Below are 15,102 nucleotides of genomic sequence, written 5' to 3'. Positions count from 1 at the left end.
AATAAATACGAATTATTATTATTATTGTTACTATTATACACATCATGTTATTATTAGATACAATGTAGCCAGTGCGCTCCGTGCAGAATTGCTGCCTGCAGGGCATCAAAGCACTTTCCATTGTGAAGGAGGAGAAAGTATCCTCTCCAGATCCATCTCTCTCTCTCTCTCTCTCTCTCTCTCAGTGGAAAGGTGATCGGACCGGACTGAGCTCTATGCAAAGCTGTCGGACAGGTCTGTGACGTCGCAGGAGCCGGAAGAGCGCCGGCTGGCAGCAGAAACGGGAATGATCTCGCTTTCATGACCCTCACACTCAATGTCTTAAACACGCAGCGAGGAAGCAGCAGCGGATCCTCTGCTCCCGCACGGCGATGTCGGCGTCTGCTGTCTTCATCCTGGACCTCAAAGGGAAGGTAAGGCTGGGAAGTTGGCACGGCTGCTGACTGGCACTGCTGGCACAAGCCGAGGGCGCTGGCGGAGTTTTAACAACAGGTACTTGGCTCTGGGGCAAAGCGCACCATTCAGTTAGCAGACGATGCGCTCCCACTGTTTCCTTAAGTGTTTGAGTGGAAAGAAACGACTACATTACAACAGACATCACACATTTCATCTTTGCACAAGCATGCGTTTCAGTTTCTCCTCAGTGCGACACATGCAATGATATGCACAGTGTGTTATTATTATTTCAATGTGTTGATTAGATGAACATGTTTTTAATTACGCAGTAAGCATAGTATTAACTTTTTATGGACGTGTTGCATCATATTGAAGTTGATCATTTATAATCAAAATAGTTTGTTATTTTATGTGATGCATGCAGATAGCATCTGTTTTCGTTGCAGAAGGGGAAGTGTGAGATCTAGGCTGCTTTTACTGTTGCAGGAGTGTGTGTGTGTGTGTGTGTGTGTGTGTGTGAGTGTGTGTGTGTGTGTGTGTGTGTCTGTGTGTCTGTGTGTGTGAGTGTGTGTATGTGTGTGTGTGTCTGTGTGTCTGTGTGTCTGTGTGTGCGTGTGTGTCTGTGTGTCTGTGTGTGTGAGTGAGTGTGTGTGTGTGTGTGTGTGTGTGTGTGTGTGTGTCTGTGTGTGCGTGTGTGTCTGTGTGTGTGAGTGAGTGTGTGTGTGTGTGTGTGTGTGTGTGTGTCTGTGTGTGCGTGTGTGTCTGTGTGTGTGAGTGAGTGTGTGTGTGTGTGTGTGTGTGCGTGCGTGTGTGTGAGTGAGTGTCTGTGTGTGTGTCTGTGTGTGCGTGTGTGTCTGTGTGTGTGAGTGAGTGTGTGTGTGTGTGTGTGTGTGTGTGTGTGTGTGTGTGTGTCTGTGTGTGTGAGTGAGTGTGTGTGTCTGTGTGCGTGTGTGTGTGTGAGTGAGTGTCTGTGTGTGTGTCTGTGTGTGCGTGTGTGTGTCTGTGTGTTTTTTTTGGTTGGGGGGGGTGAGGGTTGTTTAGCTTCAGGACACAGATCCACAATAAATCAACACACCCCTATTAGCACACAGCAGCAGGTGTACGGTAGTAGATGCGGCGGTACGGCAGTATGTGTAGTCTCAGATGTCTCTTCTATCCAGTGAAGTTTCATACAGTGTGCTTCCCTTGGACCCTCCACACCATCCCTGTTGCTTCTTCCTCCCCCTCCTGAATATTATATTTTATGATCTTCATGAGCTTTTCAGAGCAACAGTAGTTTCGGGTAAACCAATCTCCAGAAAAAAAAGACTGACACCCGTTATTGTCACTTTACCTGCAGATCCACATCATGATACAGGCATAACGCAAAAGCTTTGGTCTTTTAGTCCATTCAAATTAAATGTGTTAGATGCTGTTTCCAGTATGTGTAAGCAAAGTGTAAACGACCTTCAAAAAGCAACTGGAAAGTGCAAACCTACGGCGGACTCAATGCTTTTGTGTTTTCATTTAGTTGTTACTTTTATAGTTTTTTGCATTTTAAATTTGATATTTCTTAGCATGCACAAAACCCTTTCATATATTAAAGATCATTGACTGATGTGGGGAGTCTTGGAAATATATTAATTTATTATATATTTTTTATGATGTATGTATTTTTTGTATTAGTATTAGTAGTAGTGGTGTACAACATTTTTTGACTGTCCCGTAGGACACACCAACATTATCTTAATTTTTGATTAACCGGAAAATCCACTCATGCCACTTGCCTAAAGTGTTAAGTTAGGTGTTAGACAATCACTCGAAAAATTTGTTCAGGGATGTCACTGTGAATCCACTGGTTGCAACGAGAAGGAGACACGTTTGGGTGCCACACGTGCCACATGCAGATTCAGGCCTGTTTCAGATGTTTATGTGGCAGGACAGAAATACTATTGTCTCTAAAGAGATTTACATTTTTCTCAGTGAAATATAGCAAATATTGTCTTTGGTTTTTCAACCACATATGTGTTGATACCCTGGTGTGTTGCAAGGCAGAATAAAGTGTAAATGAGTTTCTTGATGAGTGATAAACGCTCCTCTGTTAGTTATTTCCTTGTGTAATGCTGACGTAGGTGACAAAGGAAGTCCAGAAATATTTTCTAATGATTATACCTCAATAATTCACAGAGATTCAGGCCAAGTTTATTCCCTCTCAGTATTTGCAGTCCCATGATGGATACTATAACACATCTCAAACAGAATCTAAAAGGGTATTATTATTTAAATGTGGGATGTATCAATAAAATAATACCATTCCTTTTAATTACTAATGATCCATAGAAAGATGGCTCTTCTGTACTCACAGATGTTTCAAAATGGAGTCCCACTCAGGTGCTCTAAAGCTAGGGATAAAACCCTGTCACCGTTAAGAAGTCTGTCTGTATTAAATCAATAAACCTCAACTAGAAAATGCTCCTCATTAGTATCTCAGAACAGGTAATTACAGAAGAGCCCGTGCTTATTCCTGCTGAGCACTTAGTGGTGCGAAGACCCCCACACACAAGTTTTTGTGCCGTCCTGATTGAATCGGCCCGTAGATTTTCAGATAACGCACTCAAGGGACCGGGTTTGTATTAGGATGGGTCTTTCACTCAGGCACTTAACCGTGTTACAGGCATCGATTTACTGGCATTCTTCAAGTAGTCTTTGATAGATGAGCTACTACAGCTGATAGGACTGAGTTCATGCGTTGAAGGGGCACCGTGGAGAATTAGCCGAGTGAGACCTGTCTGTTTGCTCAAGCCCCCCCCCCCAGTAATTATCTGCCACTCCTGAGTGTTTTGTCAAGGTTTCAACTAAATGATCTATATTATTATAATCCCTTTCCATGTGGATTTTTACTGGAGCATTCTGGGTAAGGTGCAGCACACAGATTTGAACCCCAACCCCGTGGTAACAATTCCAGCACCCTAACAATTACTCTACACAATGTGCGTCCCTGTAGCATCTCTGCCTCGTAATGACGACCCTGTGGGCGCTGCACGGCCCTCACGGGAGAGGAAATCCACCTTCAAGTGTCCTAATATTTGATTAAGCCTGTTCAAGCGCTGATTACAGTCATCGGCGGGCTGCTGGCAATCAAGCCGGATTCATGGGCACAGTGTCCTGCTTTTGTTTGAAACCTCACTTAGGTTCTCATGTATTACACTGTAGAGTCCCCGTTCGTTAAGTACCAAGAATGATTTCAAATTGATTCCTCATCTGGCGCCAAAGAAAAAGGGCTGATTGTCTCCTTTTTAGAGGAGTAAAATTAAAATTAATCCAGATCGGCAGGGTTACTGGAGGAAATTAAGACGTTATCTACAGTTTTCTTATCTCTGGTCTCTACTGGAGTAGCGGGGCTAAAGCAACAGGGGGGCGTGGGCTGATTCAGTACATGCTGACAGCAGGGAGATATGAAGATGATTCGGGTGGAAGGATCTAATGAAATCAATCCATATACCGGGTAGAAACGGCACCCAGACCGACTGCGGCATTGTCTAGTCTAAATGAAGAGAGGCTGTTCGATCTCTCTAGAAAATATTGACCACAAAACTTCATTCAGTCAAGTGGATTAAGAGCAGATTTGCGGTTAGACTGTTAATTTGCCCAGATGAAAGACCTTTGTGCCTTCGGGGGTTCAACTACCAGGCCTGAAGGCATCCAAACTGCCTTACCACTGATATCCGTCCGCAGTCTAAATTTTGTTTAAAAGTAATTAAGTGTTTTTCAGCTAAATCACCAGAAAGTGCGGTACAAAACTTGCTTCACCTTAAAGCCTTTGTGAAGTGGAATAGTATAACCATCCTTAAAAGAAAGCATCACCTCCCTGATGGTTGACGAAGCGTTTGGCCACAGCAAGAAAAGATTCTGGGCCTTACTTTAAATGAAGTGTCAAGCTCTGTTTGAGGTTCTTAATGGAGGCTTAAAGTGTCACGGCTCAGTTCGGCACACAGCTCTCGGGGTACGCTGGGTTCGGTGAATGTGTAGCCGTGGGTGTTATAAATGCATCAGAAACCCCTTGTTTTGTAATGAATAGATTTTCTCTTGGTGCCTCGCGGGCCCTCTCATCTACGTGGTCATACTCTCTGGGCTTGCCGAGGGCTTTAATTCAATCGTGCGTTCCCCAGCGTGTACGCAACACCAACGCCTGTGGAAATCTTCAGGGACACGATTCCAGCGGCTCTCCTAGCAGTGTGAAAAGAATTGGAGGCTTTTCTCAGCCCTGACCTCTTTTTCTATAATGAAAGGGCTGATTTATCCCCGGTTGCTCTTCTTTTTTTTCTAATCCTTGATAATACCTGCTTTCATGGTGAGTGACAGCAACAGATCTGCTGCTATTGCCTTCTCCTACTGGAAACCCCCGGCCGGCTTTCGGTGGAACTAGAGTGTGTTTCTCTCACAGTGTGCTGTGAATGAGGAAGCGGATCCAAGCATTGAATTACTCAGGTGAGAAAACTAGATCTCCGATGATTGGTGACCTCTGCCCACCCACAAACCTCAAGCCCCCGTCCCTCGTCCTGACCCTTCAGTTTCGTGTGGTTGGCCAGAATTACAGAGAGACTGTCGTACCACACCGCATCCAGGCGTGGTAATTAAAAGGAGCTTCGCTTTAGTTACATCATTATCAGCGGCTTTAAAAATAAAATGGGCTCCTTTCGGCTGTGCCCTCTCTGGGGAGTGCGCTCAGCGCGTGTGGTTAACAAGGTCTTTGTTGTCAGCTGAGTACATTGCTGGAACAAATGACCAAGATAGCGTGTGGATGCTGATTCATGTCGATAGGTCTGATGAGACTGAAGGATCCATAAGACGCCAGTAACCAGAAATTCACTTACTTGAATGACTTACTCTTGTTTTGTTGGTTGTTCGGTTTCTTTGGTTTAATTGTTGTTGTTTTTGCTGAAGGGGGTTAAAGTATCAGGTGACACTCTCCAAGGTATTGCATCATCCTATTTTGTAGTAAGTTCTCCAATCATCAGGTTTAATCTAGTTTCCTTCACGGTAGCCTGGCAGCCGGGGCTTGTCCATTTGTCTGCCGTTCGGAGCGGTGTGTGGGTGGAAGTGGAGATGCAGCTGGATGTTCATGCTGGCATCAAACCCCACCTCTTCTTCCCTAGGTGCTGATATGCCGGAATTACATGGGCAACATGGACATGGGTGAGATCGACCACTTCATGCCCATGCTGATGAAGCAGGAAGAGGACGCGGACATGTCTCCACTCCTGAGCCACGGAGCCTCGCACTTCCTGTGGATCAAGCACAGCAATCTGTACCGTATCTTTCTCGCAGATCTTTTTGTCTCCTCTTAACACCCCCTGCATGCACCTCAACACCCCCCCCACCACCACCTCTTTCACTCCAGGGTCTTTGCTCTAACTCTGCCCGGTGTAACGTCCCTAAGATCATTATGGGCGGATTTACAGTGTTGTGTTCCTTATTATTTTACAAGTAAAGCCCTTGGTAGCATCACACTCTCTCTACTGGGATTCCTTCTTAACTGGTAATCTGCAGTGGTGGCCATGACCAGGAAGAATGCCAACGCGGCCCTGGTGTTTGCTTTCCTCTACAAGATAGTCGAGGTGAGCGAATGCCGAATATGTGTGTGGGGCTATCATCTGTAGGTGAGATGTACTTCGATCTGAACGTGTCCCAGCACTCGCTCTATCAGTCCTTCTTGCACAGTAGTAGCTACGTCTGATATACAGCTCTAGTTTTGTTGTATATGTGTCTCAGTGTGACGGTAGAGTCCGCTGTGTTCGCCCTGTCCCATGGTCTCTCCTGTGGATCCCTGTGCAGGTCTTCAAGGAGTACTTCAAGGAACTGGAGGAGGAGAGCATCCGGGACAACTTCGTCACCGTGTACGAGCTGCTGGACGAGGTCATGGACTTCGGATTCCCGCAAACCACCGACTCCAAGATCCTGCAGGAGTGAGTGCTGCCCCCCGCGTGTCTGTTGCAGTTACAGGACAGCGGTGACTCACTTTAGATGGTCGTTGTCTGTAGACATCACTTGCTGGTGCTTGTTCAGCGTACCGAACACGCTGCACTACACTGCCTGAGTAGTAGGTGTGGCCGGACCCCACTCATAGTCTTCAGACGAGCGACAAACCCTCTAGGCCCCAGAAATCGTTCCTTTGTTGTGCAGAGAAGAGTGATGTCACTGAACCAGGCTCTCAATGTTTATTTACATCCACGCCCGCCTGCTTTGAAAAGCCCCTTGTTCACGTGGCTCCGCACAGAGAAGCCGGCAAGGTCATTGACAGGTGCTTTGTGGTACAGCACTGGATGGTGTCTAAAAAGCGCCCTGTTTGTAAATGCAGGATGAATGAGTCCACGCTCTGCTGTTTCTGTGCTTTCGCTCTTTGTTAAACGTAACTCAGCTACTTTGCTAGAGAGTCTGCAATCTCTAACAGGGGGCTTCTTATCCTGGAGTTATTGAGGTGGTCCTTAGCTTTCTCCTGTTGGCATCTAGAAATAAGCCAGTGGACTCTGAGGGAGGCCTTGTCTGTGATGGACTCAATACTGAGAGCATCACTGTTATGAGGTTAAGAGTTGAGTGTTTGTTCTCCTCTCTGGGTCCTTCCTTCCTACTCCTCCGGTGCGCAAAAGCAGCAGATGTCCCCAGGCATGATCGATCCCAGCAGAACAGATCAGTGTTTGTCAGTCTGCCCTTATTGAGACGCTGATCGATACGAGATGGACTAGCAGAGTGATGTGAATCTGCACAAATCAATTTTCCTCCTCTCCTTAATAAGGGTGGAATGTCTTCACAAGGCCAGGCTCCGCATGTTGTACATTTTAGCCTCACCCTGCGTGCTCTCTCTCCTTGTTTGACATGTGATAGCAGCCTGGCCACGTGCGGTCTCCTTTTACCCAACGCTCATCCGGGGAGCCCTCGCCAACGAGCTGCTGCTGTGAAGAGCCGTTTAAATTAGCATCGGCCCGGCCAGGCCTGCAGATGGTGCTTTGAAAGGCTCGACCGTTATTCTGATGCTAATAACACTTGTTTACTTCTGAAGCTCCTCGCGCCATTGTTTGTTTTAAGGCCAGGCGTTCATTAGCATTTATGAAGGGCACGTCAACACAATTCCTCTTTTCTTTTCTCTTCCTCTTCCTTGTATTTGTCATTTGCGGACGCTGTTTGCTCCCAACAGAGCGAGGAGCTATAACGTTGGTCTGAGAAAGGAGTGATTGGTATTGCTTTAGGTCATGTTCTTGCTCCAGTTCAAACTGTGCTCCACCCATTTATTTATTCATTTTTTTAATGATGTTTCCATTCCCACATTCTTCTCACCTTCACACTGGCTTTCAGGAGCTTGTGTGCACATTTTGTTGGAGGGTAAAAGCTTGGCAAATCCCCCTGCGGGTGTGAGGCCGTGGCCCGGAGTGGTATTGCTGAAAGCCTGTCCTCTCTGCGCAGGTACATCACACAGCAGGGGCACAAGCTGGAGGTGGGCGCCCCGCGGCCCCCAGCAACTGTAACCAACGCCGTGTCCTGGAGGTCGGAGGGGATCAAATACAGGAAGAACGAAGTGTTCATTGACGTCATCGAATCGGTCAATCTGCTGGTATGAGAGAGCCCATCGCCCGTCCCCCCTCACACCAGAGACAGATTGTATAAAAGCATGTGACTCACGGTTTACACAAAACACTTACACGAGGCAGGGCGAACACTGGCTGCAAGTTTAGTTTGGACCGAAAGCACTGAGAAACCGCATCCTGGAATTCTCTGCCTCAGGAAGTGATTCCACTTTTCCATTCTTACTACAATCCAGACAGCCTCACCCCCCACCCCAGCCAGTCTAAAAACAGATCGCACCAGCACGATGAACTGGCTGCGACTGGTCCGTCTTGATCTGCTTCGAACACACGCAGGGTCCCCATAACTTTTCTAACTAGCGATTATGTCTCTCCACTGTTCTGCTGTCTCGTGACCTCCCATACCTTTCTCTTTCTCAATCTTTCACCTCTTCTGCACCCCCCCCTCCCCCCAATCTTTTCCTCTCACTCCCTCGTCCCTTCTCCCTTTCCTGATGTTCCTCACAAACGTTCGGTTTTGTTTCTTCCACTCTTTACTCTTTTCCTCACCCTTTTTCTCTGTTCCTCACTCTGCTCCTCTTCCCTCTCCTTCCCTCCCGTCTCTCCCTGTGACAGGTGAGTGCCAATGGCAGCGTCCTCCGCAGCGAGATTGTGGGCAGCATCAAGTTGAAGGTGGTCCTCTCCGGGATGCCCGAACTGCGTCTGGGGCTCAACGACAAGGTCCTCTTTGAAATCACAGGCAGTGAGTGGGACGCCTATTTGGAGCAGCAGACCCCGTGCTCCACGGTGTAGCAGTTCTAGATTTGCATGCTTTTGGTTTTTACCCAAATGATTCAAAACACTTGCAAAGTGTAGCAGCTGTCAAGCCCTTATCATCCTGAGCCCAGACTAACACTCCCTCACCCCCGGACATCTTCGCCAAGACTGGAGATGAGAATTTGCCTTGGCTTTAATATTCATGGGCTTCAGAATTAGCCCGAGGGTGACGATCCGGCTGTGACGTGAGAGATCAAACTAGAAATGTAAAAACAATACATTGGGCAGTACAATATTGACAACATCTTTTATTCTTGGGGCAATTGTATTTTAATATTCATGAAACACAACACAAACCTGCTAGGCAATTTTAGCGTCTCAGTTTTCATTATTTATTACACATTATATAACACATTTGGATGAAGATACCTAAAATGAAAAGTCTTTCCCAATGACCGGCGCAGTGAGGACAGGTCCCTGCAGGACAGGGGCGGCTGGGTGTCCATCCTCAGTGCGCTGTGTGGAGGTGACATGTGTGACAGACTCTCCCTGCCCCCCGTTTCAGGCAGATCTATAGACACACTGACATTCCCCACATTCCCTGTTTGGATGGGGGGCTACGACAAATTAAACATCGTCAGGCTGCAGTTAAACTAAGAAAAAGAATGGATGGATTTATCCATCTCTCTCCCTCCCCCTCCTCTCTCTCTCTCTCTCTCAATCTCTCTCCCTCTCTCTCTCTTCTTACTTCTCTTTCTCCCTCCCCCTCCCCCTCTCTCCCTGTCTCTCACCCTCTCTCTCTCTCCCTGTCTCTCACCCTCTCTCTCACTCTCTACTTCCCCCTCCACCTCCCTCCATCTCTCTCTTCCTCCCCCCTCCTCTCTCTCTCTCTCTCTCTCCCTCTCTCTCTCTTCTTACTTCTCTTTCTCCCTCCCCCTCCCCCTCTCTCCCTGTCTCTCACCCTCTCTCTCACTCTTTCTGCTTCCCCCTCCACCTCCCTCTCTCTTCCTCTTCCCCTTGCTCGAATACAAAGGCCTCTTTGACTCCATTCAAGTTCAAACACTTCTGAGTGACAAACACAAGCTGCGGTTCTGTATTAATCACTAACCTGCACTAATAATTGGACAGAGTCTCAGATCCTCAATCAGGAGTCCTCGGTGAGTTCAGTACCCCCCGCCTTCCCCCAGGGGGCGAGAGAGACCTACGAACAGCAGCTTTTGTGGAAACATTTTTATCTTTGTTCAAAGTGAATTACCCGAGCTGAGCCTGCAGCCGTGATTGATGTTTTCTTGTGATAAATTATATTAATCCATTAACTCACCATTGGTTTTAGGTTCATTATCTTACTCCACACCGCTGGTGCAATAGTCACTGCGGTTGTTTTGGAGTTGCACGGTGTCCCACAAACATCAGGGAAACGTATTGCAGGTAAGAGCTGTGTGGAAATGAGGGGAACAATGAGCTTTGAAAGGAGACGCTCTAATCCAGAGAGGCGGGCTCATGCCAAAGCCCCTTCAGGCACATGTCACCGGGGCCCGGGGCCACAGAGACGCACACAATCGGGGTAACCCGGGGGGCCTGACGACAAACAAAGACCCGCAAATTAAAACCTCCTCTCCTCTGGAGGGCCGAGGCCACCGTCTAACCTTCCCATACATAAATTGATGTGATTACCGGTGTGATGGCTCCAGGTTTCATCCTGTGCACGGAGGGCAAGCACTCGAGCGCTCCTGCTGGGATTAAGGCTGCATGGCAGGCCTCTGATCTCCACAGACACCGCGTGGAGGCCCAGCCTGTCAGCCGCAGACATCAAGGGCCCCGGACTGCTTTTTAATCTTCATTAAAATGTCACAGATACCAAGTCACGCTTCGGAGCACCGCAATCAATGGATCCCCCCTTGTCTGGCCCAGTACTCTTCCCTTTAAGTGAAGGGATTAGAAGTGAATGCTGCTCCCGAAGGCGTCGAGCCATTCAATACCTCTTCAGGGCAACTGTGCGCCTCATTATTTCCCTGAAACAGAAGGATAAAGTTTAGTTTTTATAATATATATGTGTGTGTCAATTCCCACCCTGGCGTCTCTTAGCTTCAGATTGTGGCGGATTCTGTCTCTCTATACCAAAGTTATTTTCTCTTCCATCTCTCATTTAAGCCTTTCTGCAAACCTTAGTGTTGAATAATAACACAGGAAATCCTCTGAGAGATCTTGTCTGCCTCTCTTCTGCCCCTGTGTGAGAGCTCGGCCCCATATCTCTCTCTGATCAAATACACCGTGTGCTGCTGATGTCCTCAAACTTACACCTTGTAGTCAGTGTTTGTGTCGCCTGTGGACTCATAATCAGACTGACTGTCTCCCTGTCTCCCTGTGTCTGTGTGTGTTTCTCAGAGGACAAGAGCAAAACTGTGGAGCTGGAGGACGTGAAGTTTCACCAGTGCGTGCGTCTGTCTCGCTTCGAGAACGACCGCACCATCTCCTTCATCCCCCCGGACGGGGAGTGCGAGCTGATGTCGTACCGCCTCAACACCCCGGTCAGTCCAGCGCCACGCTGCCACGGCAAGCACGGGGCCAGCATTTTTACATGTGGGGTCCCAGGGAGGATAGTGTGCTTTAGTTTTCACATAGGATTAGTGTCATGCAGGACTATGGTGACATGACTGAAAAGCTTCTAAATGTCATTGCTGATTGCTAGTTTTCAGTAGTCATGGCAGTAAATTCCCCTGATCAATGATCCTGCATACTCTGTATAAAGACTGCTCATTTTAATCTAGCAGGGTCTACAGCAGAATCATTTACAGAAGAAAAAAAAACTGTTTGCTTGTCTGTGAATTTCCCTGATTGAAATGTATTACCTCAAAGTCTAAGACTGACAGTAATTCCAGTATGCTCAGTCCTTATCAGCCCACACTGTTGCACCAACCAGGTATAAATCTGGAGGACAGTTTGTGTGTGTCTGTGTCTATGTCTGAGTGTGTGTTTGACTCACTGAGGACCAGTGTGTTCTCTGCCTCTCTGCCCAGGTCAAGCCCCTCATCTGGATCGAGTCGGTGATAGAGACGTACTCCCACAGCCGAGTGGAGATTATGGTGAAGGTACGAACTCCTTCCTTATTTTCTATATTCTGAGAATTTCTTCAGATTTGCCCCACAGATTGTCCCTAAGAGACGAGACCCTGGTATACTTTGGGTTACTCTCTGACAATATATAGCTGCTTTTTATTTAGAGCGGCATAGTTTGTGTGTGTGTGTGTATTATGTCAATTAATTAAAAAAAACATAGAAGCAGCTCAGCGATGGACCCAAAGTTTATTTTCTGTTTTGAATCATCAACAAATAACTTGTCGCCTGTAGCCAAGTCCGACTTCCATTCAGGATGTCTCCTTTGCTGAGATTGACCTCACCATAAAGTGTCTCCCCCGTCCCACTCTGTCCACCTCAGGCCCGCAGCCAGTTCAAGCAGAGATCCACAGCCAACAACGTGGCCATCCTGGTGCCGGTGCCCAGTGACGCAGACTCCCCAAAACTCAAGGCCAGCACCGGCAGCGCCAAGTGGGTCCCAGAGAAGAGCGCGGTCGTCTGGACCATCAAATCCTTCCCCGTGAGTGAGACGCCTCCGAGAGCGAGACGATTTATAAGTGTCCTTTTTCTATCATGGTTTTTTATTTTCCTCGACATCCAGATCTTCAGTTAATACTGTCAAGTCTGTCCTCGGTGTCCGCAGGGCGGGAAGGAATACCTGATGCGCGCGCACTTTGGGCTGCCCAGCGTGGAGAGCGAGCTGCAGGAGGGGAAGCCGCCGATCACCGTGAGCTTCGAGATCCCCTACTTCACCGTGTCCGGCATCCAGGTCAGCGCTGTTGACTGCACCGCCTCACACTGCCTCCCCACCCATCCCCCGACGAGCTTTTAACAGGAAACTGCCCAGAGTCCTCCTGGTTTCTGACATCCATGATTGTCACATCACATCTAAACCCGTTCAGTAGCGTGTTGAGAAGGACGTGTTAAATCGGACCGGGCACTGTCTCGTGGGTGACAGAGAACTGACGTTATCAGTCGTAGCTTTGGTGATAGTGGTGCTGATGAAGTGAGCAGGGAGTCGAATCCCAGACCTTGGAGTTAACAGCGCCATGCTCAAACCAAACCTGGTGAGACTGCCAGCCCTGTGCCAGAGCAATAAGGCTGCAGGACTGGCTGAGACTCACCTGGGCCCGTGTCTGTCTGCAGGTACGCTACCTGAAGATCATCGAGAAGAGTGGCTACCAAGCCTTGCCCTGGGTCCGGTACATCACCCAGAGTGGAGGTAAGACACTGGCCTCCTGCATTTGTTAGTTTTTTCGGTTACTTAATATACGTCAGGGAGTGATTCTGTGTTGTCATGAAGAAATCTTTTCCACTTGTGTCCTGCTGCAGGAAATTGAAGGTCCTTATTTATTTTTACTGTGGACAAACTGTAGTAAATCTGTAGTAAATATGTGAGGTTTACACACACACACACACTACCAACAACATAATCATGTATACAAACAGAAGTCAAGCACTTAATACAAAATTATGTGTATGTCTTTAATCTGATCTCTTGCCTGCCGTTGGGCACAGTACAATGCACACATTTGTTTTGGTGGATACAACTCCTTTAATCTCTCCTTTCATCTGCATTATTTTTGGCAGATTATCAACTACGGACAAACTAGTGGCGGGCTGGAGAGACGAAACTGCACTGGGACACTTTCTGTACTGGGCAGATGAAGAAGATGCCGTTGGGGAATCGAGACTCACCGTTTCCTGCCAGGCAGCTATTCTGTTTCAAAGGGAAGTCCACAGCCGTGGCATCCTGGTAACACTGTGCATTTTTATACAACACTGATATGTGTGTGTGTGTATGTAAATACATTTCGATTCACACACTTTTTAATTAAGGAAGGAGGGACATAAATTCTGTGATACTTCCCAGCAGTAAAACCTGTCGGACTCTGTTCTCACCAGGAACCAGGCCGAGGATTGTCTGTCCATATTGTTGTTCAATGTCTAGATTGTATGCTGTCCTGTTTTGTGTTTTGAGAGAGAGACATGCTTTGTTATTTTATAGTCCCTTTATAGAAAAGGCAAAGCGAAACGCACTTAACATTTTCAATGTTACACGTCAAACATGAAAACATGAAAAATATAACCTTTAATCAACTGCAATAATAACAATCTCTGGATAAGGGCGTCTGCTAAATAAAATCTGTGTTTTTCCACAGAATAACTCTCACTATGTTATCTGTGTCTGTGGTGACATTATTCTATGCAGAGGCATTGGTTTCAATACCTGGACAGTGTAAACCTGATCAATCATTAACTTAGACTTTGCTCTAGTAATTCATTTGTTTAAAAAAATCGATTTGATATGTAGCATTTCCATAACAGGGAAGAGATTATTCACAAATGCGAGAAAATAAATAAAAATATCTGCGTGTTTTCTTTCTATCCGATCATGGATAAAGCAATGGCACACCTTGATCTCAAATAGTTTGGTCTTGGAGTTCATAAACTGTGCACCTGTGTTTAAAAGATAGATACTGCGAATCTGACTGCAGTTATTTACTCAATGTTTGCAGGAGGTGGCGTTTGGAAGATATTTCTCTCCCAGTGTCTACGGCTGTGCTTTTGCTGAATTATAAAACAAAGTGAACAGAACCACACCCAGAACAATATATACTTTTTTAGCATTGTGTGAATCTGATGTGCAGTTTACGAGATCTGGGCTTTTTTTAATCAGAACAAATTTGGTTGATATCTGTGAATCCTCAGTCGTTTCTGGGCACTGTTATACACCACCCAGGATTGAGAGACTGTTCAGAAATATTCAGCCCGGGTACAATCTGAGAAAAGCATCACGCTGTCGCTAATTTAATCAGGGTCCTTTTATAATCAATACATCCGGCCAGAAAAGACTCTTCAATTTAAATTCCTCCTATAATGTATTGTGGTATTCTGATTTAATTTGTTTTTCTATTGTTCGTGTAAAGCGTTTGGCCTGCGACAGATTGGCCTTCTATCCCCGTCACCTATTTAAGTTATCTGTACATTATGACACTTTTCCCACAGAGTATACTTATACACCTGGGGATAGAATTGAAAACCTTGCTTGATCAATAGCTGTTTCTTGGTAGGTTATTTATATCATTTCCACTGGAAAGCCCTGGTTAATTTCTAACACTGATTGTATACCTCTGTGTATTTTCTATTGACTATGAATGTGTTTGTTTGCTCAGTCACTGTCTTATTTATAAATGTTTGCTATGGAAACATCGCTAAGGGGGAAATGTTGGCTCTTTTTCTTGTTTAATAAAATGCTTTCAGGTTGAAACTGTATTTTTGAGTGTGTGTGATTCAAAATGTTAATTAAAGCATTGTGA

General features: G+C 46.5%; 1 protein-coding gene across 1 annotated transcript; it reads left to right on the top strand.

Moving 5' to 3' along the window:
- The first annotated feature begins 222 nt into the window (after positions 1 to 222).
- Positions 223 to 15,058, top strand: ap1m3 (adaptor related protein complex 1 subunit mu 3). Its single transcript, XM_066692168.1, has 12 exons — positions 223 to 413; positions 5,532 to 5,688; positions 5,926 to 5,993; positions 6,211 to 6,341; positions 7,834 to 7,981; positions 8,568 to 8,694; positions 11,094 to 11,236; positions 11,726 to 11,797; positions 12,144 to 12,302; positions 12,426 to 12,551; positions 12,929 to 13,004; positions 13,373 to 15,058. The coding sequence occupies exons 1-12, from the start codon at positions 372 to 374 to the stop codon at positions 13,393 to 13,395; spliced, it is 1,272 nt and encodes a 423-aa protein (XP_066548265.1). The 5' UTR covers positions 223 to 371; the 3' UTR covers positions 13,396 to 15,058.
- Positions 15,059 to 15,102: the final 44 nt, after the last annotated feature.

Source organism: Amia ocellicauda, chromosome 19 (genome assembly GCF_036373705.1).
Source record: "Amia ocellicauda isolate fAmiCal2 chromosome 19, fAmiCal2.hap1, whole genome shotgun sequence".
NCBI classification, from domain to species: Eukaryota; Metazoa; Chordata; class Actinopteri; order Amiiformes; family Amiidae; genus Amia; species Amia ocellicauda.
This window is presented reverse-complemented; position numbering and strand designations above follow the sequence as displayed.

Bases quoted from the DNA above. Each gene is read 5' to 3' on its own strand.
- ap1m3 (XM_066692168.1), top strand. From the start codon at position 372: ATGTCGGCGTCTGCTGTCTTCATCCTGGACCTCAAAGGGAAG. The intron at 5,689-5,925 runs GTATCTTTCTCG...GGTAATCTGCAG, and splicing joins CAAGCACAGCAATCTGTACC to TGGTGGCCATGACCAGGAAG. The intron at 7,982-8,567 runs GTATGAGAGAGC...TCCCTGTGACAG, and splicing joins TCGAATCGGTCAATCTGCTG to GTGAGTGCCAATGGCAGCGT.